Source organism: Chenopodium quinoa, unplaced genomic scaffold (assembly GCF_001683475.1).
Source record: "Chenopodium quinoa cultivar QQ74 unplaced genomic scaffold, ASM168347v1, whole genome shotgun sequence".
Lineage (NCBI taxonomy): Eukaryota > Viridiplantae > Streptophyta > Magnoliopsida > Caryophyllales > Amaranthaceae > Chenopodium > Chenopodium quinoa.
In genome coordinates, this window is record NW_018745650.1 from 4,297,568 (window position 1) to 4,318,855 (window position 21,288).

General features: G+C 33.2%; 3 protein-coding genes across 4 annotated transcripts; 2 read left to right on the forward strand and 1 right to left on the reverse strand.

The window, feature by feature from the left end:
• Nucleotides 1-1,035: 1,035 nt before the first annotated feature.
• LOC110716856 (pollen-specific protein SF21-like) lies at nucleotides 1,036-5,479 on the forward strand. Of its 2 annotated transcripts, none has more exons than XM_021895503.1 (11): nucleotides 1,036-2,624; nucleotides 2,928-3,027; nucleotides 3,208-3,305; nucleotides 3,450-3,538; nucleotides 3,651-3,711; nucleotides 3,797-3,883; nucleotides 3,975-4,052; nucleotides 4,128-4,184; nucleotides 4,270-4,325; nucleotides 4,434-4,569; nucleotides 4,981-5,479. In XM_021895503.1, the coding sequence occupies exons 1-11, from the start codon at nucleotides 2,622-2,624 to the stop codon at nucleotides 5,200-5,202; spliced, it is 987 nt and encodes a 328-aa protein (XP_021751195.1). In that variant the 5' UTR covers nucleotides 1,036-2,621; the 3' UTR covers nucleotides 5,203-5,479. The 2 variants fall into 2 exon arrangements, with proteins under 2 accessions (XP_021751195.1, XP_021751194.1); XM_021895502.1 differs by having other exon boundaries at nucleotides 1,036-1,516.
• Nucleotides 5,480-8,162: 2,683 nt separating this feature from the next.
• Nucleotides 8,163-14,709, reverse strand: LOC110716923 (thiamine phosphate phosphatase-like protein). The gene is made up of 4 exons (XM_021895576.1): nucleotides 14,290-14,709; nucleotides 13,882-14,003; nucleotides 13,539-13,740; nucleotides 8,163-8,693 (listed from the first exon to the last, which is right to left on the reverse strand). Exons 1-4 carry the CDS (start codon nucleotides 14,425-14,427, stop codon nucleotides 8,343-8,345), a joined length of 813 nt encoding a protein of 270 aa, XP_021751268.1. The 5' UTR covers nucleotides 14,428-14,709; the 3' UTR covers nucleotides 8,163-8,342.
• Nucleotides 14,710-17,702: 2,993 nt separating this feature from the next.
• On the forward strand, nucleotides 17,703-21,166 carry LOC110716872. Its single transcript, XM_021895525.1, has 7 exons — nucleotides 17,703-18,182; nucleotides 18,312-18,422; nucleotides 19,497-19,565; nucleotides 19,821-19,952; nucleotides 20,327-20,404; nucleotides 20,489-20,623; nucleotides 20,725-21,166. The coding sequence occupies exons 1-7, from the start codon at nucleotides 17,973-17,975 to the stop codon at nucleotides 20,914-20,916; spliced, it is 927 nt and encodes a 308-aa protein (XP_021751217.1). The 5' UTR covers nucleotides 17,703-17,972; the 3' UTR covers nucleotides 20,917-21,166.
• The last annotated feature ends 122 nt before the right edge of the window (nucleotides 21,167-21,288 follow it).

Genomic DNA, 21,288 nt, shown 5'->3' on the forward strand with positions numbered 1-21,288 from the left:
GTGGACAGGGTATTTTACCCTAAACAGGTTCTTATTAGATTTTGTATTAATATGTTTTTTTTACTCTCTCTGTTTTTTATCACCTTTGAGTTTTTTATTTCGTGTTTTCTTTTCTTTCTTTTTTTTTTATTTATAACTGTAGAAGAAATAAATGTTATTATGTAATATATTGTTGGAATAGTTACAATGTCTATTTTTATTTAATTTTTTTAAAAAATAATTTTTTACTAAATCTAATAAAAAATATCAATGATTAAAGTTGAACCTCATCAAATGTGCAAAACCAAATGATGCATTAAAAAAATGAAGGAGTAAGGCCATGTTCACTTTATTTTAAAAAATACTTCGTAACATTCAGTAAATATAATTTCAATTCAGTAAAAATAATTTCAGTTTCGTAAAAATAATTTCATTTCAATAAAAAACAGTAATTTTAAAGAAGAAATATAATAGAGAATCACTAAAATAATTTCAGTTTAGTAAAATTATTTTCAATTCAGTGAAAATAATTTAAGTTCGGCAAAAATAATTTCAGCTTGGTAAATAATTTCAATTGAGCAAAAATAAGGTAAAGTCAAGTTAGTAAACAGGGTTTAATATGCAATTTCTTAATTTTTTATTATGAAATTAAAGCTATATATGGCAACGAAAAATCGCACATAAATTGATAAAATAAACTTATTTTTCATGATGTGATATGAAATAAGTAATATGGTCCTTAAATAAGGTGAATTAAAACATGGCCAAAGTTAGATACTTATAGTATAAATATAATAAATTTGTAATAAAATAAACAAGGTATTACAGTTACAACAAACATTTAAAAAAATCGGATGTACAATAAAATTGTACATCTGCTATAAAGTTACCTTAAAATAATCAAAAGTTACCTGTAATGAGTGAAAGCTATCCCATTAACATAAGTTACTCTGATATAAATAAAAGTTATTTATGCTTGATAAAAAGTTACCTCAAATAAGTCTAAAATTACCCAAAATACAATAAAAGTTACAATACTACAGTATATGGGATGTATACAAATTTTTTTGTTACAATTACCGAAAAAAACACATTAAAAAAAATAATAAAAATAAAAAAGAGGTCTAGTATAAAAGGTTGGATGAAATAAGAGAAAATCACTTGTTATAACGAGGGAGAACTATTGAGAGAAAAATTACAAAAAGGCGTCGGTGGGAGATTAATCCGCAGGGATCTCCGGAGTTTTAAGAGAGAGAAAGTTGAACACTTAGAGAGAGAAAGTTGAACACTTTGTACATAATATAATCAATCTAAAAGCTTTTGAGGTCTGAATTTCTTCAAGGTCCTCAACAAATACAGGAGAGAGAAACTGGGCAAAGTTTTGGGGTGTCACCATTAGAAGCGGCTTTCAGAGCCCCCTAAAAAAAACAAATATATATATATATATAATATTGATTCAATTGGAATTAAAATGGGGGAATTTTGTGGCAGTGATTCAGTTTCTGTTGATATGGAAACTATTTATCTTGGTGGAAAGGTTTTAATTCTTTCTTAAATTTATTGATTTTTTTAGTACATATGTAATCTTGATTGTTTGTTTTTGTGGGGTTTATTTTTAAGTGGTATTGTTCTTGCATTTCTGGATTTATGTCTTTTCTGGGTTTTTAATTTTGTTTTAGGAATTGGGTTTTTTTGGATCTTGTGGAATTTTTTCTGGGTTTATTGAATTTCCCATTGCTAGGTTGTTTTTTATCCCCAAAATGCATTGAATTGGTTGATTGAAAAACCCTTAATTTGGAATTGTACAAACGATTGGCAATATGCTAGTTTAGGAGTTGCAATTTTGTGATTCTTCCCACCATTTTTGGAATTTTAATGTCTGATAATTGCTTTTTTTTTATTTATTTGAAATTCTTAATTTAGTCACGTATTTGTAATTGAATACCATTTGTGTTGTTTAACTAACTAGACTAGACTTCTACTTGATTTTTGCTAGGATAGCTCTTTTCCCTGAATTGCTGACTTTTCTTGTTTTATGTTATGTTGGGACAATTAATGAGGTTGGTAATTATTGAAATATATTACTATTAGTTTTGTTGCTGTAATTGTCACTCTAATTACATTTGGGAATCTCATTTTCGGGTTTCGATTTTCGGGTTTTGATTATCATTTGTCATATATAATTTGCACGCTTAAGCCTAACAGGACGTTTAATTGAGGACTAGGGAGTGATTGTATTGCGTGATGATACTCCGAGTACATAAGACAATAAACAGCTAATGCTCTTGAATTTACATTATTCTTTAATCTATACTATATGCTTTTGACTTTATAAACAACTATTCATATCAGTAAAAGTTTTTTTCCCTTAAAATTTAATGTCAGCTTTTATAGAATCTGTCATCATCACTTTTATTCTCTTCTTTTACTTTTAATTTCCCCAGCAAAGTAGCAACTTTATAATGTAATAGTTTGGTTAAAATTTGAAGTAAAGCATAATGTTTCTGAGTTTGATTCTTAGCCTCTTATAGAAGTGACTGAAAGAGTAGGGTGACATTATTCTATAGTATAAGACTGAAGTTGTATGTATAGATCTAGTTTTGTTTTTGGAAGTAGTCAGAGAATTAGTTGCATTGTTGCACATGGTAAGCCACTTTTGAGTGAAATTCCATCTGTTATTCCTGCTTTTGTTTTCTATCACATAACAAGAAGTTATGGATATTGCTTTAATTTAATTTTTTAATGAAAGTAATAACATGACAAATTATTTCTTTTGACTTTATCTAAGTGTCCATTTTTTGCTTTAATTTAGGTTGTGCATTATCTTATAGTGATTTTCTGGCAATTAGCTCTAATTTTCAAACTGAGATACCCATCTCATAGTTCATCCCTGTTTTGTGAGGCCTCTGTTGCTTTTAATGATGCAGTATGGTAATTTTCGATTGCAGGAATACCACGTACAAACAGGATGTGGCCCTGTGTCTGTCATTGTGTATGGAGACAGAGATAAGCCAGCATTGGTTACATATCCTGATTTGGCTTTGAATCGTAAGTATCGTAATGTGTTATTTATTTCTTACTTGCAAATCTTTGTAATGGAAGGATCATTGTCATGACGTGATTTGTGCTCCCTTTCTTCATCTTCTCCTCATCTTAATTTTTTAATATTGGTCTGTAACCTTACTGTCTTTGTTCTTATATGTGTAACGTCTTGTGACTATTGAACAGACATGTCTTGTTTCCAAGGATTATTCTTTTTTCCTGAGGCCGCTTCTTTGCTGCTCCACAACTTTTGCATTTACCATATCAGCCCTCCTGGACACGAGGTCTGTAAATCTTCATATATACTGTCTTCTGCTTTTTATCTGTCTTTTTTCTTCCTGTAATTGTGAGATGTTTTTCTTTAGACGACTTTGGTTATTCTATTATTCACATTTACCTTATGAAACTCTTGTCAAGAGTTCTTGCAGTTGGGAGCTGCTGCTTTATGTCCAGATAAACCTGTGCCATCAGCTGAAGATTTAGCTGATCAAATTCTTGAGGTTCTCAACTTTTTTGGGTAAGCTAGGGCTATGTGTGTGTCAACTGATTTTTGTTCTCTGGTGCTGTTGCTTGTAATTGTTCACTTTGCTCTATGTAAGTTAATTCTGACAACAGTTGTTCTTGTCCAGGCTTGGTGCAGTGATGTGCATGGGCGTAACAGCAGGAGCTTACATACTTACCCTATTTGCTGTATGTTGTTTGCATATACTATTAAGGTTTTTGAATAATTTCTTAAGTTAATCTGTCTGGTTAACAAAGGTTATTGGTGTTGCAGCTGAAGTACAAAGATCGTGTTCTTGGTTTGATACTTGTTTCACCTTTGTGCAAAGGACCTTCATGGACTGAATGGTTGTATAATAAGGTTCTTTTTCTCCTCTTGTCATACATTATATCTTTCACAAAGTAATTAATGTTCTATACTGTATAAACTGATTCAATTTATCAATTTACAGGTTTTGTCGAATTTGCTTTACTTCTATGGGATATGTGGCTTGGTGAAGGAATGTCTGCTAAAGCGCTACTTCAGTAAGGTAGTACTTGATTGTTTCTAGTCCACGCTAGCAGTTACCTTTGTGGTAGTTTGTTTTGAACTTTTCCATATGCAGGAAGTTCGTGGAAATGCAGAACTCCCCGAATCAGACATAGTTCAAGCATGTCGAAGGGTCAGTGCTCTTTCTCTGGTGCTTTTGTTCTTTCTTTTTTTTTTTTTTAGGCCATGACATGTGTACTGGCTCCTTGTCTTTTCAGTTGCTAGATGAGAGGCAGAGCATTAATGTTTTACGGTTTCTTGAAACAATGAATGGGTAAGTTCTATTGCAAATGTTGCTTGTCAAGCTTCTCTCGTATTATGAATTACTCTTCTTTCGACATTTCTTATTTTTTGTTTTTTCCGTTTTTGTATAAACAAGCAGGAGACCTGACATTAGTGAAGGATTGAAAAAACTAAAATGTCGGACGCTGATTTTTGTTGGGGATGAATCATCTTTTCATGCGGAGGCTCTTCACATGATTTCAAAACTAGACAAAAGATGCAGTGCATTGGTTGAGGTATGTACATGGAACTAGCTCACTTGAAACTCATTTGCCTTGTGGTTTTTTTTCAAGATTATCTCATTTTGGTAGATTGTATATAGAACGCCCAAACTTTTTCAATTCAGAAACCATTTAGGCCAATTTAAATCAGACATTTGTGACAATAATGAAACTAAAAGTTATAAGTTCGCAAGGGAGAAGGGGGGAGAGGGTGCTACACATGCAGTTCTAGGAATCTAAGTTGGGGTATGGTGAAACTTGTGTCGCTTTTAGAGGACATGGGTGCTTTCTAATCAAGAACTTGATGCAAAGGGATGACTTTTGACCGTCTTATCATGTGAACAAATCATATAGGAATGATTTTATCCTGTTAGTCAAACGAAGTACACAATGGTAGAGTTGCTTACACAGGGTTGATTTTTGAAGGTACAAGCTTGTGGATCAATGGTAACAGAGGAGCAGCCTCATGCAATGCTGATACCATTGGAGTACTTCCTCATGGGATACGGATTCTACCGGCCATCTCAGCTAAGTGGAAGCCCGAGAAGTCCTCTCAGCCCATCATGCATCTCTCCAGAGTTGCTTTCTCCAGAAAGCATGGGATTGAAGCTGAAACCAATAAAGACTCGCATTTCCTTGCAGTCATAGCAATGGGTGATATTCGGGGTGTATGTCCCTGCATTTCCCACTCTTTCTGTTGTAATTTTTTCATTATTTTTTGAATCACGAATGAGGGTCGTAGTTGGAAGATTGTAGATATGTAGGATTGTTTTGATAGAAAGGAACATATGTATAGGGAGGGATTATTCATTCATTTGTAGTCATTCATAAACGAACGGACAATGGTTATTTGCTTGTAAATCTTTAGAACTCCTTTTATGATGGCGAGAAATTAATAATGAAAGAGCATATTTATGAGTTTTTACTGCCTCTGGTGGGAGTGTTTATACTTTCTTCATCCACAAAACCCTTGTATTTCTTTCCAAACACTTTCAATTTTGTTTTTCCTTTCAATTTTAATCTGCATAAATAGTTTGTTACTTCCCGGTTGACAAAAAAAAAAACTCAGGAAGAATACCTTGGGAAGTAGAGTACAGAGTATTGCATATATCAGAAAGTTGTTCATCCAATCTCCTTATGTAGTGTTGAGGAAATCAACTTGCACCACCAATAAGAAAAATTTTCGACATATTTTCGACATACTTTTTATGTTCAATCAAACGATAACAAGCAGACAATTCGGCAAACAAAAATCTGAAGCTTATCTGGAATTGTAGATGAAGTGTAATGAAAGTAAAACTAAGGTATGCGTGAATATTTTGGGCAACAGTTCACATGAAAGGCAATGAGCAGTGTATATGTGCGGTGGCACTGTTGTCTGTTTTTGGGAAAGCCGTGATTGGTGCTTAAGCAAATTTTCTTTTGTGGCCGAATTATATTTGGTGGGCACCAATCATTGTTGTCTTTTGGTGGGTCCATTTTTTTGGCTGAGCTGGCATCATGTTTGTATTTGCTGTTCTTTTCTTCCTTATCTTTAAATTTATGCATTTCCCTACCCTTTTTTTATCTTCTAATTTGAAAAAATTAATTTATGATAACAATGTCCAAATAAATTGTTACTTGTTAGGTTGTTTGAATTGAGTAGGGATATAATTTGCAACTCTGTCAAAGTTTATTTTAAGTTATTAACATTTGCAATTCTGAAATGCGTAAGAGGTCATATTGTCATATGCACTTCTTTTTTGAAAAAAAAAAAGTTTGGTGTTTTAATTTTAAATTTATTAAGATGGGAAGCTAATTTATTTCAATGCGTCGTGTGACTTGCTTAACAATTTATTGGAGGGTGTTTATGTTGCATAAGAACGGGTATTGATACGGATACGGATACGGATACGGATATGGGTACGAAATGGATGCGGGAAAACGTCTATCTTAAAATAAGGGACACGGGTACGGAATGTGAAAATTCATAAAATATATTTAAAAAAGAGAATCTGGTTAGATATTTGTCATTTTGCCCTCTCATTAGATCATATTGTATCATATTAACAATGAGCTATATATGAAGGCACCCATATTATTTAACAATTACCTTATTTATCTTACTTTACTTAAAAATTCTCATTAAAAAATTAGTTGAACAACCCATATCATAGTAGGATACGGTACGAGACGTATCGTCGTGTGTTCCACAAGTGTCGGTGTCTGACATAATATCCGACACGAACACGACAGTTGGATGAAGTGTCCATGTATCCTAGGTTATTGTATTATCGTGCAAAGAAATCTCCATAATTAAGATAATTACGGAAGGAACATATTTTATCAATTATTACACTTCTGGCTATCCATAATATTTTACCTTGGTTCTTTCTATGATGCCTTCAAGTCATTTTATTACCCTTCTACAGAGTAACTTGTTTAGCAATCTTGGAAAGTAAATGTGTATATATGTGAAATATTTCATGTCAACACTCAATACCCATAGTAATATGAGTCTATTCCCGTTACCTCACTTTTTACTTAACTTTTTACAATTATCTATTACATTTGATTGTTAAATAGCAACGGAAACTTTTGAAGAAAATACATATTTTTGGAGATGAAATTCCATTATGAACACGTGTTCATCTAATAAGTTTGTACACATTCATGTTATTATTACCACTCCTCATATGAATAAAAAAAATAATAATAATAAAATAAAAAAATTATTATCACGATTTATGATTTTTTTTTAAGGTAAGGAGAAGGATTCTGACTGTACATGATTTTTTTTTTTGTCAGGTATTTGCGGGTCAGATGTTTTGAGAGTAGGGAGAAGGGTAAGGGATCCCCACCCTCAAAGTGTCTTTAATGGGGATTGAACCCTCAATCTCAAGGTTAAAAGGTGTAATATTTATGATTGATTACCAAAGTAATGTATATGTATTAAGTTTTCCTAGCATTTTTATATTAGAATAGTTTAATGTACTTCTTCAATTCCTATTTGATATATTTACACAATCATTTGGATGGTAAAAGAGGAAGTGGGCTGTAGTGTGACCGTTGAATACTCAAAGGTGGCGGGAGTTCGGTGCCTATTATGCAACTACGCATGATTACATGAATATAATAATGTAAATCCATGTGTTAGATTCCACCTCTCTTTTCCTTCCTTTATGGATTAATGCTTTCTAGAATTTTTTTTTTTTAACAAGCTTTTCTAGGTTTTTGATGTTATTTGTAAATTCAGTATTTAATGAGAAATACATCATCCGTCAAATGAGCCCTATAACATTTGATCCCATTTATACCATAGGGAAAGTTAAGGAGTGATATCACTATCTCACCACCTCAATCCCGAGGTATTATTATGAGATTATAATAATCAATGCAATGCCTTTTCTATGCTCATGGGAATATATTAGTTCTGTGCATATTACGTGCTAGTTTGGTTAGATGCGGAAAATAACTACGATGCCCATAAAATTTTACTTCTGAGGAATTTTAAAATTTACTTAGTTGAACATAGGAATCGCTAATAATTAAGTTCTAATAAGTAAGCACCCAAATTTATAGTCTACAATTGAAATCAATTGTTATAATCTTAAAGGTTGACATACATATAAATGAAAATAAGTGTACCTGTAGAGCTGCACCAAATAAACATTACACCATAAGACGTATAACATGTGTTTTCCTTTCAAGTTTTGCTGTGATGTAAAGTCTATCAGTTCAATGATGATTCAGCAAATACTTTACATTTGATGATTTACATAAAAATGATTGTTAAAATCCAAGGAGGGTCATAGACTATGACATAATTCAATGGTTGCAGCAGTCTTACCCTGGACTTTGCTCGTTAAATCGGACTCAGTAGAAGCATATAAAGAAGGGTTTCCATCAACTGTACTTATAAGATGAAGTAACGTAGATTCAAGCTCTTCTCCATTGCTCCAGTCATGGACACTGGCCTTGACGAGGGAAGGGTCGCTATTGATACGCTCCCACAAAGGAAAATTCTTTCGCGGCATGACATGATCAGTTTCTCTGATTTTCAAACTTGGGCAGTAATCACCTCCACCATCACCAATATAGATGGTAGTACTCTTCCCGTTTTCTCCAGCAGAAGCTTGTATACGCTCAAGAATCAGTCCCTGTCAGAAATTCCAAAAATTGATTAGATGAGTAACATATATATATGTGGCGAATTAACAGTAATTTAATTTTTTTTTTTTTTTGGGAATACCAATGAAAGTCACCATTGATAAAAACAACAGACATGCTATCAATGTAATTCGATAGCCATATTATTACATGACAAGAACAAGTAAAACACCAACCCATCCACAAAAATCATCCAGCATCCAGTCTGTACATGGGTCTGTCTATAAAATAAAGCCAACTTCGGAAACCCAAAATAATGGAGACAATGGTTTAATTTCCTCAAATGCCATCATCAACTATTGCAGGTCCAAAGAAGCAACCAGATTTCAAACAATTGTCTTCGCTTATACCAATGAAACCCAGTGTTTGCAAGCACCAATTGAATAAATAAATTTGAGATCTCTATTTAAACTCCGTTCGCAATAATATAAACTCTTGGGATTTCTATACGGTAACTGCAAGCTGGATATTAATCTATTGGAGATATAAAGACAATTGTATAGAGCATTTTCCTACAAATCGAAACATACTATAATGTTTGTAGTAGGCTACTTAGCAGTGATAAAGAGTGATAGACTTGGACATCGAAAATTTGGAAGATCACCCCAACAAAATTGCCGAAAATGGGCTCTTATGATGAATGCTGATTTTAGTTTGACTAAAATCTGAAAATCCGGAATGCTCCAGACTCCAGTTAACATAGGAAAGTTGGAAATGAATAGACCACCTGGGAAAAGTTTCCTTAATCCTAGATTTGACAAGGTAGGTGAGGTCCCTAGAATAGGAAAATGGTATTTATATTCCTAATCTCGGGATTTAGAAGAAACTTGAAACTGAAAATTTATACAGTAAGTAATAGCAGAAGGATGCATGACAATAACCTCAGGCAGAAAAACTGATGCCGTTCAACAGTGTTAAGGAAGAAAATGAAGGGTAATTTGCTTTGGGGGAAGGGAGGGATTAAAGAAAAGGAAAGGGTATGCAAACCCCTATTTCCCAGGAAACATTGTAGAATGTTTGGCTGTAAATAATTCAAACAATTGTCCTCTTCCTAACTTTTACTTCTACTACTCTTCTCTCTTCTCCTCCAAACAACACTTACTAACCACATGACTTAGTGCTTCCATCTCAGGCAACCAACTCTTCCCCCCTGTACCACCTCCGGCAGGAGCCTAAGCTATAGCCACCACATCCACTGTCTCCCTCACAACCACTGCCCCACCGCCACCATTGCAGTTCATAACTACCCGACACTCTCAACCACCCAAAAAATCCAACATTACCAAGTAACACCTCACAATCAGCTACCAAGATAACTTGGTAGTGATAGAACTCTTCCCAACCACCCAACATGAGACTATGAGAGGGACATCATGTTCAATGCTCATTCAATGTTCAGTCAAAACACGTTTGTTAAGTTAATAAACAAGTTTGAATAAAAAAATCTTAGGCTTGTTAAATAAATGAGCAAACCTCGACTTGATAATGTTCATGAACTTGTTTTAGTTCGTTTGTAAGTTCTTCATGTCCGATAATAAATCGATTAAATCTTCTTCAAGATTAAAAAAAGTCTCTTATTAAAAGCTACTTCAATATCTTTGTATATAATTTACTCACACATGTTTTTAAATTTACATTTCATCATATGTAGGCGTGAAAATTTAGCTATTCAGATTGACAAAATCTTGGGATAATATTAAAAGGATGCATGGAAACTTGAAAGAATTCATTTTTTATAGGTCACTCAAGGCTTATTTTACTTAAGCCTTCAAGAGGTTGAACTTGATATGTAAACAAGCAATGTTCGTAAACAAAGCTCAAATAAGCCAAACTCGTAACGATCCAAGCTCGAACAAGAATTTTAAAAGCATGTTCAAGGTAAAACACACTAGAGTCGGCTTGGCTCAGATCATTTGCAGCCAAATACGGTGATCAAAATCGACCCCCAAAATTGGAGAGTTGTGGGTTAATTTGATACTTCTCAAGGTAAGGGTTCACGACAACAATAAAATATGGCGGTGCTTGAGTACTATAGTTGATACGAGATGATGATGACCTCAATGAATACCATATGAAGTTGAGAAAGAGAATATTCCCATTGAGGTTTTCGTTGTAGAATGTAGCAAGAGAGTTAAGAATAGGTCAAAGGAATTCTAAGAAGAGAAAGATATGATCTTGTGTATAGAATAAAATGGTTGAGGAAGTCTACAAAATAAGAGAATTGGTATTCATCCCTTATGTGAGCCAAGCAAAATTATAAAGCACCCATTCTTGATTCCTTTGCCCGAATTTCTCTTTCTTGATTCCTTTCCTCACTTTGATATTGTCAGGTTTGGTAAAAATAATTGGCTTCTAGCTTTTGTATGTGCTCAAACAGCAAATCATGTTTGGACAATGATTTTTCACTTGGATAAAAAGCCAGCATTTTCGCCAAAAATGAAAAGCTACTCTTATATTATGTGAACTTTTTTCTAGTTACCTTTCTATCCCTACTATATAAAATATATCAGTGTCTTTTAAGGTCATTTTGTACAGTCAACAACCAAACAATTGATTGTACCAACATAGTTAGAAACAATCAATAACAATAGTTGGTCATACTAGCTAAGTGAAATGACCAACAATGGATTACCAAATAAGGCCATGATGTTATGCATTTTAGGCTAAACATGAAAAATAAAAAAATAAAAAGGGGGGGGGGGGGACGGGGGGTGTGAAATTAATTTTTTTGAGTCATGGCAAGCATTTGTTATGGACCCATGATGGCGTAAATTTGATGTCTTATCTTAAGGTTTAATGACACTAGTAGTAGTTCTTTGGCATCAAAATCCTCAACATTCATACTTTCTTGCTTAAACTATAGACTTCTAGAGTAACTAGTTTAGCATGTTTACAGCTCTGGAGCTGAAGCTATGATATTTGGCAAAATTTCACTGGGTTGTAACTAATTTGGAAACAATGGTACTATTATGTCCAAAGCCTAAAGCTCAATGTGACAAATCCCAGAATCACTTAAGAGGCTGACAAAAATCATCTTTTGGGAAGAACAAGAAAAACATTCTCCTCCATCCTACCACAAACTAACTGCTATGTGGTGCTTGTTGAGTTCTAGTGACTCCTTTACAAGCACCTCTAAACAGGGATGAAGCTATTGAGGGGCTAGCAAGGACCACCATCCCTCATATGATATTATAAATGCATATGTACAAGGTACTCCCCAGAGACCTATAATACATTTAGTGATGTGATGAGTAATTTCAGATCCTGTTAGATAGTATATGCTCACCACAAAACAGTGTCTCACTGAGGCTAAAGATAATAAAACATACGCAGGATGAATGAAATTTTACAATACCTCTCAAAGGAAATTTCTACTTCTTACCCACATAAAAGGTTTCCCCGGAAATTCATATCATATTTGTGTAAGCAGTACGTCGTGACTTGCCATTACCTAATCAGAATGGTCACCTTCTGCTAACAGAACACTCAAAACCTTATTGTACCTTTCCCTGCTCTTCCACGCTGCACCATTCTTCTGCTTAGTCACCTCTCATAACATCATCACAGTCTAGCCATTCTTACCCCTGCCTTTTCCCATATCACATTTTTCTCACCAAAGCTTATAAACAGAGGAATATCAATCTAACTCTTTGTAAGGACTCAGAAATCTTTTTTTGGGAGGTTAAATGGGTTTATGAAAAATACATATGGCTTAACTAATTCTCATAGAAATACTTCTCACCATCATCACACTCCTTTACCTGAAGTGCTTCCTAGATTGAAATACTGATCAAAAGGAAAACTACATCAGCTACTGTAAAAGTTACAAATCTATAAATTAAAGTTGTTCAAAGCGATGGTCATTACTCATTAGTGAAAGACCTGAAGTGCATCCTAGATGAACGACTCTTCATTTTGTCTTTTGTACCCGGGTTGGACACTCAGCACTCTAACAAAGGTATGGAATCTTTACCAAATACTTCAATGTTCACCCAGACACATTAGTTATCTTGAACCAAGTAGTTGTGGTAGAAGAAAATTTGGAAAGAGAAGGAAAAGAGGAGTGTGTGGGATATGTTCTCACAAATGGGTTTGAGATAAGTTTTAAACAAGAATTAACAATCAACTTAGCTTGAAGTGTGAGTATAATAACTCATGCAAAATGTCTTTTATAAACAGGAAAATGTTCAATTTATACCGTGATCCCACTTCTGTGTACAATTTAGGACATTAAACCTCATGTCTGAAACTTTAAGCCTTGACATGTTTGACACCCGCACCCGACACGCAAACCAGTGTATGAGTAACAAGCCTAAACTATAAAAGTGGATAAAAATATGAATAAAGTAATGCTCTCCAGTCACTAGAACACTATTGGAGTAGAGAAGGTATCTGTTGGTTTAACATATCAATAATATCATGAAGTACAAGCTACAACTTGAAAAACATAATACCAATCAAGAGCAAAGAGAAACAACCAAACTTTAAACATAATTATATCCTTCTTCATATCTAAAATATTGGAAGTGGTATTCTTAAGTTCAGTAACTACTCAATTTCCTACCAATGGCCTTAGTAAAGTCACATAGGTATTAATTTATCAACTAGTGGGGCATTGTTAAGAAATTTGGAAATAGGAAACATATTTGTTTTGCTATAAAAATTCAATAGTTTCCCTGAGTACTACATTCAGTTTGTGCAGAAAAATTATTCCAAGCATTCCAATGATAATTAATCCCTTATGCAAATAAGCTTTGTAATGTAATTGTCCTCGCATTTAAAATCCCTACAAGAATCTACAATATATCAACTTAAGTCACATAAGCATCACATACCTTGCACATGTGGGAAGGGCAAAGAGTACAACCATGAGGATGCAACTTAAAATCATGATACGGCATAATCCTAAGCCTTCCTTCATCGTCAACAAAAGTTGGATTCGTTATCATTTCTTTGAAGAACCCTAACAATTGATATTGTTCCAGTATTGTCTTGATATAAAATTGATTCGCATCACTTACAATCCACAATTCACACCTATAGCCACAAATATTATAACCATAAGCTTCACATTATACTTAAAAATCCAATAGTTACCAATCAAATTAGAAACCGAAAACCCCACTTCATTATTTATACGGGGGCATTATGATCGATTATATGATATTAGTATTCTACCCCATAGAATGAGCAGATTTAATTGCTGATATAATCTTCGGATGTAATGGCATTTGCTTTAAACAATCTCCAATATCTTCAACTGTTTTCCCTTGAAAATGAAGCTCCTCCATCATCCTATTCTGTATAAATTTCGATACTACAAACCTTAATCATTTGTAAACTAACGAAATCAATGATTCTCCACTGTAAAAAGTTATTTGCAAGCAAAGAAATCACAAAATTCTCATACATATATACTCTTATTTTTTTCTTTAAAATTACACGTGGCCAGATGAGTCAATAATGTAGACGGGATTCGATCACGAATCTATTTAGACATCGTCGATATACAATTGGTGATATAAATATACTTATTAATACAAATTTATATGAATGAAGAGAAGAAATAATGAAAAGGGGACTGACCATGAGAGAGTTCCATGGCAAAGTGGAATAGAGCTGATTGAATAAAGGAGAGAGACCCAAGTGGGTAATCACCCAACGATCGCTATCTCCATCGATAATTGTTCGATCGAAGTCGAAAACCACCACTTTTTTTGACATTTTTGTAGTGAGATTAGATGAATCGCCGATGATTCAAGTTGGAAAGTTGAACTTCTGACTTCTGATAGGGGATGATTGCCTGTTTGGTGGATGCAGTTGAACTTTTGAGGGCCTGAGGGGGGTGTTCAATTTTATTTTATTTTTTTAAACAGTATTTTGTATTACGTATCACTTTTACGGTGAAAGTGGGGTTGGTTTAAAAATAAAAAATAAAAATAAAATAAAAAACTAAAAAAGCAATATAAGCCCATATTCACTTCACCATTAAAATACTATCAGCTAGGGGTAAGCAAAAATCCCGGATACCGGGAATTGGAACCAGAATCGATAAGGAATCGGCGGGTCCGAAATCAAAATTGGACCAGTAGTTCTAATTTTGGGTAATATATTAAGTAACTGGTTGCAACCGGTTCCAATTTCAATTCTCAATTTTTTGAATTCGGAACCGGTTGGGTACCCGATTATCCAATATAGACTAAATATATTTTTTTTTTAAAAAGCACAAAAATATGTTGAAGGCATCTAGTTAGTAAAATAAAAAAAATTATTATCAATACCTAAAATACATAAAATAGCTTAATGCATATATACATATAAGTACTAAACGCTATAAATGAAAATAAACCAAAATAAGTATTATAATTTGTATTAAATCTTAACAATTAAATATATAAGCGAAATCGGTAGCCGACAGTTCCAATTCTAAACCCTAAATTTTAGGACCGGTTAAACCAATTTCAATTCCGGTTCCGAATTTTAGGACCTGGTCCCAACAAATTCCGGGTCCTGATCCTAAAATTTTGTCCGAGTACCCGGTTTGCTTACCCCGACTATCAGCTCAGTAAAAATTAGAAACTTCAAAGAAGAAATATAATAGAGAATCAATAAAAATATTTTCTATTCAATATAACTAATTTCGATTCAATAAAAATAATTTAAATTTAGCAAAAATAATTTCAGTTCATTAAAAATAAAGTGAAGTGAACAGGTTTGAAGTGGGAGAAGTGAAAATATGGAAAATATTTAAATATGATATAAGGGAACCACTAGTGGAGAGAAAAAAAAAAGTAAAATATTGTTAATAGTTTTTAAAAAGGAAATGGAACAAGTAATTAAATACGGCCATAAAAGGAATGTGGAGAAAGTAATAAAATGTGGAGCAAGTAATAAAATATGGAGCGAGTACATGTATTTGACTTCCTCTATTGCATAATACTACATCCGTTTTTTTATTTGATGCATATTCTTTTTTGGGGAGTTTTTTCGTAGTTTAGGCATATTCTTTTTTGAGAAGTTTTTTTTAGTTGACCCCACTACAACTTGATTAAATAAGCTACGACCCACTTGCTTTAATATTCTATATTCTCTCTTTAAGGTGTGTGCCTAAATTGAACGTGTCATTTAAAAGAAGAGAAGGTATTGGGTGCGGCAAGCCGCACCAAACAATCCGTGCGTCAAGTATATATGATATGCAGTATTTGATATAGGATATGTATTGTTTGATAGAGGATGTGTACAACTTGTTGGAGGATATGTGTTATTTGATAGAGGATACGTACAGTTTGTTGCAGGATATATATTGTTTGTTATAGGATATGTAGTATTTGATAGAGTATATGTACAATTTATCTTTGATAGAGGATACTTACAGTTTGTTAGAGGATATGTGTTAGTTGATAAAGGATACGTACAGTTTGTTGATGGTTGATATGTAGTATTTGATGGTTGATATGTAGTATTTGATGGTTGATATGTAGTATTTGATAGAGGATATATACAATTTGTTGGAAAATTTGTTTTACTTAATAGAGGATATGTAAAGTTTGTTGGAGGATATATATCATTTGATAGAAGATATGTACAATATGTTGGCTTACCTGTTGTTTTTGTTTGCTGATTTCATCCTTTTGTTGGTTGATATGTTCAATCTGTTAGCTGATATCTATCTTTTGTTGGCTGATATGTTTCTTTTGTTGGCTGATATACATAATATCACATCTTCTTACAGAGGATATCATCCAACTTATAGACAATATCATCCAACTTATAGATGATATCATCCAACTTATTATAGATGATATAATCTAGACAATAGAATTTATTTTATAAAAATAATTAAAAGGTCAACAATGGAGGAACCACCATTGAAGGTCCCGTACTAAGCTCATGGATATAACATAACATGCTCATTTTTCAACCAAAATACATGCATTTGTTATTAAAACGCTCACAATTCGACATACAATCACATAGGACAATCAAATTCAACAATTATACATCACACAAGAAAGCCCCAAATCGATATTTTTTTCGCGTTTTTCGAAATATCCGAGAATTTCAAGCAATTATCAAGCCAATTCAAGCATAAATCATGGACAAATTTAATCAACAATCAACAAGTTTCTCGCCGTCAACGATACCACCGCCAATAACAACGCCTTCGATGGGAGCGATCATTGGTATAAAGCAAAAACCCGCTAGACTGACGAAACATTTGGTCAGGCTAGACTGATGCAATAGTTTGTGTTAATAGAAATGGAGGAAGTAATTAACAATTTAAATCAATTAGTATCATACAATATGTTTTTAAATAGATACTAATGTGATGTTTAATAATTATCAATTTTTAAATAATTTTAATTAATGTTTAATTAGTTTTGGTATATAAATTAATGGTTAAACTTATGCACTGGCTATGTGCAAAGTTTGACTCTGTCATTTATTATGAAATAGAACAAATTTTTTTTTGAAATACTTGTAATGTATTTTCTCCGTTTTTTTTAATAACAATGTTTAGAATTTTGCATTATTTACATATACCTTTGATCGTATCCTGTGATTTATGTATTGCAAAAAAATATATACTTTGTAGTCATGTTTAAAGGTTATTCCGTTGTTATATACACCCAGATACACGGTGAGAGTGAGGAATAGCTCAAGTGGTTATAGCTCCTCTCCCAGTTCCAGGTGATCCTGGGATCGATTCTCATCACTCACCTTGGTAGCTCTCTTTAACGCACAAAAAAAAAAAAAAAAAAAAAAAAAAAGTTAAAAGGGCCTTGAAACATAAAGGGGTTGTTTGGCAATCGGTTGTTGGCTTGTTTGACTAGCTGGAAGTATTAACTGTATGGATTGGCTTTTTAAGTTAGTTGTTTAAGTCAGCTGTTTACAAAAGTGTTTGGTGAAATTATTAATGGTTGTTAGATGTTTATTAGTGATAAACTGGGCCAACAAGCCAATAACTTTTGGCGGAAAAGCCAATAAAAAAGCCAACTATCAAACATATATTTTTGACTATTTGACCAAACTAAAAAATCAAAAGCTAGGCAAAAAACCAATTGCCAAATACCCCAAAATAAATCTTAATAATTCTTGTTCTTACGTGGCCTATACCAACCAATCAGATACTCCCCAACACGTAAATAAACAAACACAATAAATTTACCAGACTTCACCTCGCACTTCTAGACTTCTAGTCTCCTCCCACGCAAACAAACACTCACACTCACCCACAAAATAAAACAGAGATCGAGCAAATAAAATTCATGGCAAAACAAAGCTTAATAGCACTAAATTTAGCAGTGCTAATAATTTTAATATCCTGTGCACAAATTTCAGACTGTTTGAAAAAACCAGAAACATCTGCTAGAAAAGAAGACATTCCATTCATCAAATGTCAAGTTTGTCAAAAACTTGCTTCAGAACTGTATTCTCAGGTTCAGATGAAGAAAGATGCTCAGATCTCACCTAAAAAGGTTGTAACTTTGTGTTTTTAATTTTCCGGGTGTTATATATTTTGACTAATTTTGTGAAATTTTTGTTGGGTTTTTGAAAAAAATTAATATTATTGATGTTTGTGTTGTTGGGGTTTTATTTGATTTCAGATTACAGAGTTTGAGGTTATTGAGATTGTTGAGAATGTATGTAATTTGAAGAAGGAAGAAGCTGATTGGATTTTGAAAATCGACATTGTTGAAAAGGGTGATCAATTGGAGGTAAATTTCTATTTTTTTTATTATTTATTTTTTGCTTGAATTTGTTTATCTTGATTATTTTGAAGTTTAATTTTATTAATTCTTACTGTTATTGGTGAAATCGTGTATGAAGCGAATTAAAAATTTAATCTTGTGATTTTTTTATGAAAGATTGTGTTATATATTACTTGATGATTGACAGATTGAGTGTTTTCTGTCTTAGGGAGTTCTTGGATTATTATTGACTTTATAATGTAATCTTATGATTTTTACTGAATGGCATTTGTCTTGGGGAGTTCTTGGATTCGGTTTGCAATCTTTTCAATTGTTGATGTGTGATTGTTTAATCAAGTAATGTGAGGAGTAAGTAACTTAGGAATGAAGTTTGTCCTGCTTTTACTTAGAGGTGTAGTTGTCGAATCATGGAGTCGTAAATCTTTGCATCGGCGTATCTTCTGATTTCCGAGTTTCTCATTTTAGAGATGTTTTTATCTTTCTGACAGCACAAGCTCATGACTCACGATGTTCCTAGAGTATATATACTTTGCTTTTCATTTTACCTTAAGTGCCTGTGTCGAATTATCGAACATTTGACATGGATAGAGTATATGGATACTGAATACTCCATGATGGACCAAAGAAATAATTTTTGTTTGAATAGGTGAGTCTAGCACTTGGATACGTAACAAAGTCTGTCACCGTCACACCTCACACCAATACCTAAGTCTGAGTGATAGGCTATAGAAGTACAAGGAAATACTTCAATCTAACAGCATTGATAAGACCTTATTTTTCAAATGCATTGTTTTTGTTGCAAGGATAGCTGGAATAAAAAATGTTTGTATTAGTAAAAAGCTTTACTATTTACTGTTTTAATCTCTGTGAAAAAGAACTTTGGGTTGCTGTTTAACCAGTTCCATATATTATATCTGAAGATTAATTTCTGCATGCAGTTCTTATTTTTTTTCATTTATCCTCTGATATTGTACTGATTGAATTACCAAATCAGACTATTGTTTCTTAAAACTTCATTTTCATTTGTCAAAATCTTTTCTATTGTTAATATTTTTTCTAAAATGTTCTTGTTGGTTTCAGCTGGTTGATCAAGATGTTGAAGGACAATGCAACTCAAAATGCAAGACAATTGAACGGGCATGTCAAGAGGTTAGTTTGTGTCTCAAATCATATTTACTCCTTAGGTTTTTGAGTTTTCCTTGTAAGCTCTCAATGCTCTGCTTCCATCTCCATTGAGATTTGAGAGATTATTCTAATTAGTAGTTATAAGATGATGAGCAAAATTGCTTATGTCATACTTTGGTGTTGGTATCAATTCAGGTTGGAGGTTTATGATTTTGCAATGTCAGCAAGTCTTGTTTTTTCAGGTTAATGAAATTTTCTATAATTTCTTGTTTGATGCAGATTATCGGGTTTTCTGACACTGATATAGCCGAATATATATATGCTCGGAAACCACAGCTTGATTCTTTAGTAAATTATCTGTGCAAGGACCTCACTAAAGCATGCAGTAAAAGGCCACCTCCTGTGCCAAAGGTAATATATACAAACTATGGCTATGTCCTCTATGCTCGATTGGTTCTTTCAATATTATTTCATTTCAAGTTTGTGAAAATTTAGAAAGATATTTATTTGAAGCGTGTTTAGTTGTATACTGATTGTAGTTCATTTCCAAAATGGGAGGATTTTTATACTTCGTAGCTCATTATCAGTCCATAATTTAAAGCCTTCGTCGCCAATGATAAATTCTCAATCATAAGATAGCATCAAGTACCATAGAGAGCAACTAATATCATGACTGCACATATACTTGACGTTTATACAGTATATTCAATCACCATAGCAAAGATCTTCCAAGTCAAAAGCTTCTCTGTGTGACTGATGGTGAATCTTTATTAACTTTTGTACAGGATAGGGTTCCAGGGGAACCATTTCTCCCAAAACCAGAAAAAGAAGCTGAAATGGAAAAAATGATGAGATCCATGCAGGTAAGCCATCCTTTACCATTTACTCCTTCCATTTTTCTTCTAACTCTCGCAAGACCAATAATTTTCTGCATTATACTATTATAGGGTCTACCAGGAGCACCTGGGATGAAAATGTACTCCAGGGAAGAATTGATGAACATGCAAAACTTAGGCAATGAGAATGTTGACGAGGATGATGATGATGACGACGACGAAGAAGCGCAATTCCGATCCAATTTGGTATGTATATGGTTTTTTTATCAGGTTTTTGAATGTGTAACCTTTTTTTTTTTTTTTTAAATTATTCCTGTTGTATTGATGTTTAAGTCTGCTGAACCCAGGGAAAAGCTTTCAAGGAGAAGGGGAAGAAAAAAGGTGACTGGAAGGAAAAAGTCCTGAAACACGTAACTAATACTGGGAAGACACTTAAAACACACGCAAACCGAGTCTCTCACCGGCTAAGAAAATGGTGGAAATCAAAAACAAGTGTGGCATCTAAGAAGAAATCGACAGGCAATAAGGCAGAACTTTAGGACAATTAGGAGTCAGCCAACAGAAACAAGTTGCAAGAGTTTCTCTTTTATATGGATTTTGTATAATGCTTTTCTTTTTTTCTTTTTTTTTTTCCTTTTCTTTGTATTATCAGAGGCATTTGCAAACAAGGGTATTAATTTAGAAAATTAGATTTTTTGGAGATTCAACCTTTGCTCAGTGTGTGTTATAAAATTACTGAACAAAATGTGATGAGGAATGATAAAAGCTTATGAAAGTAGGTTAGATCAACTTGTATTGCTATGCGGAAACGTTAATAATATATACTAGTGAGAGTGCTAAACATGATAGAACTCCTATACACCTAAAATATAATTTTACCAAAAATATATCCACAATATCTATGAAAGCCC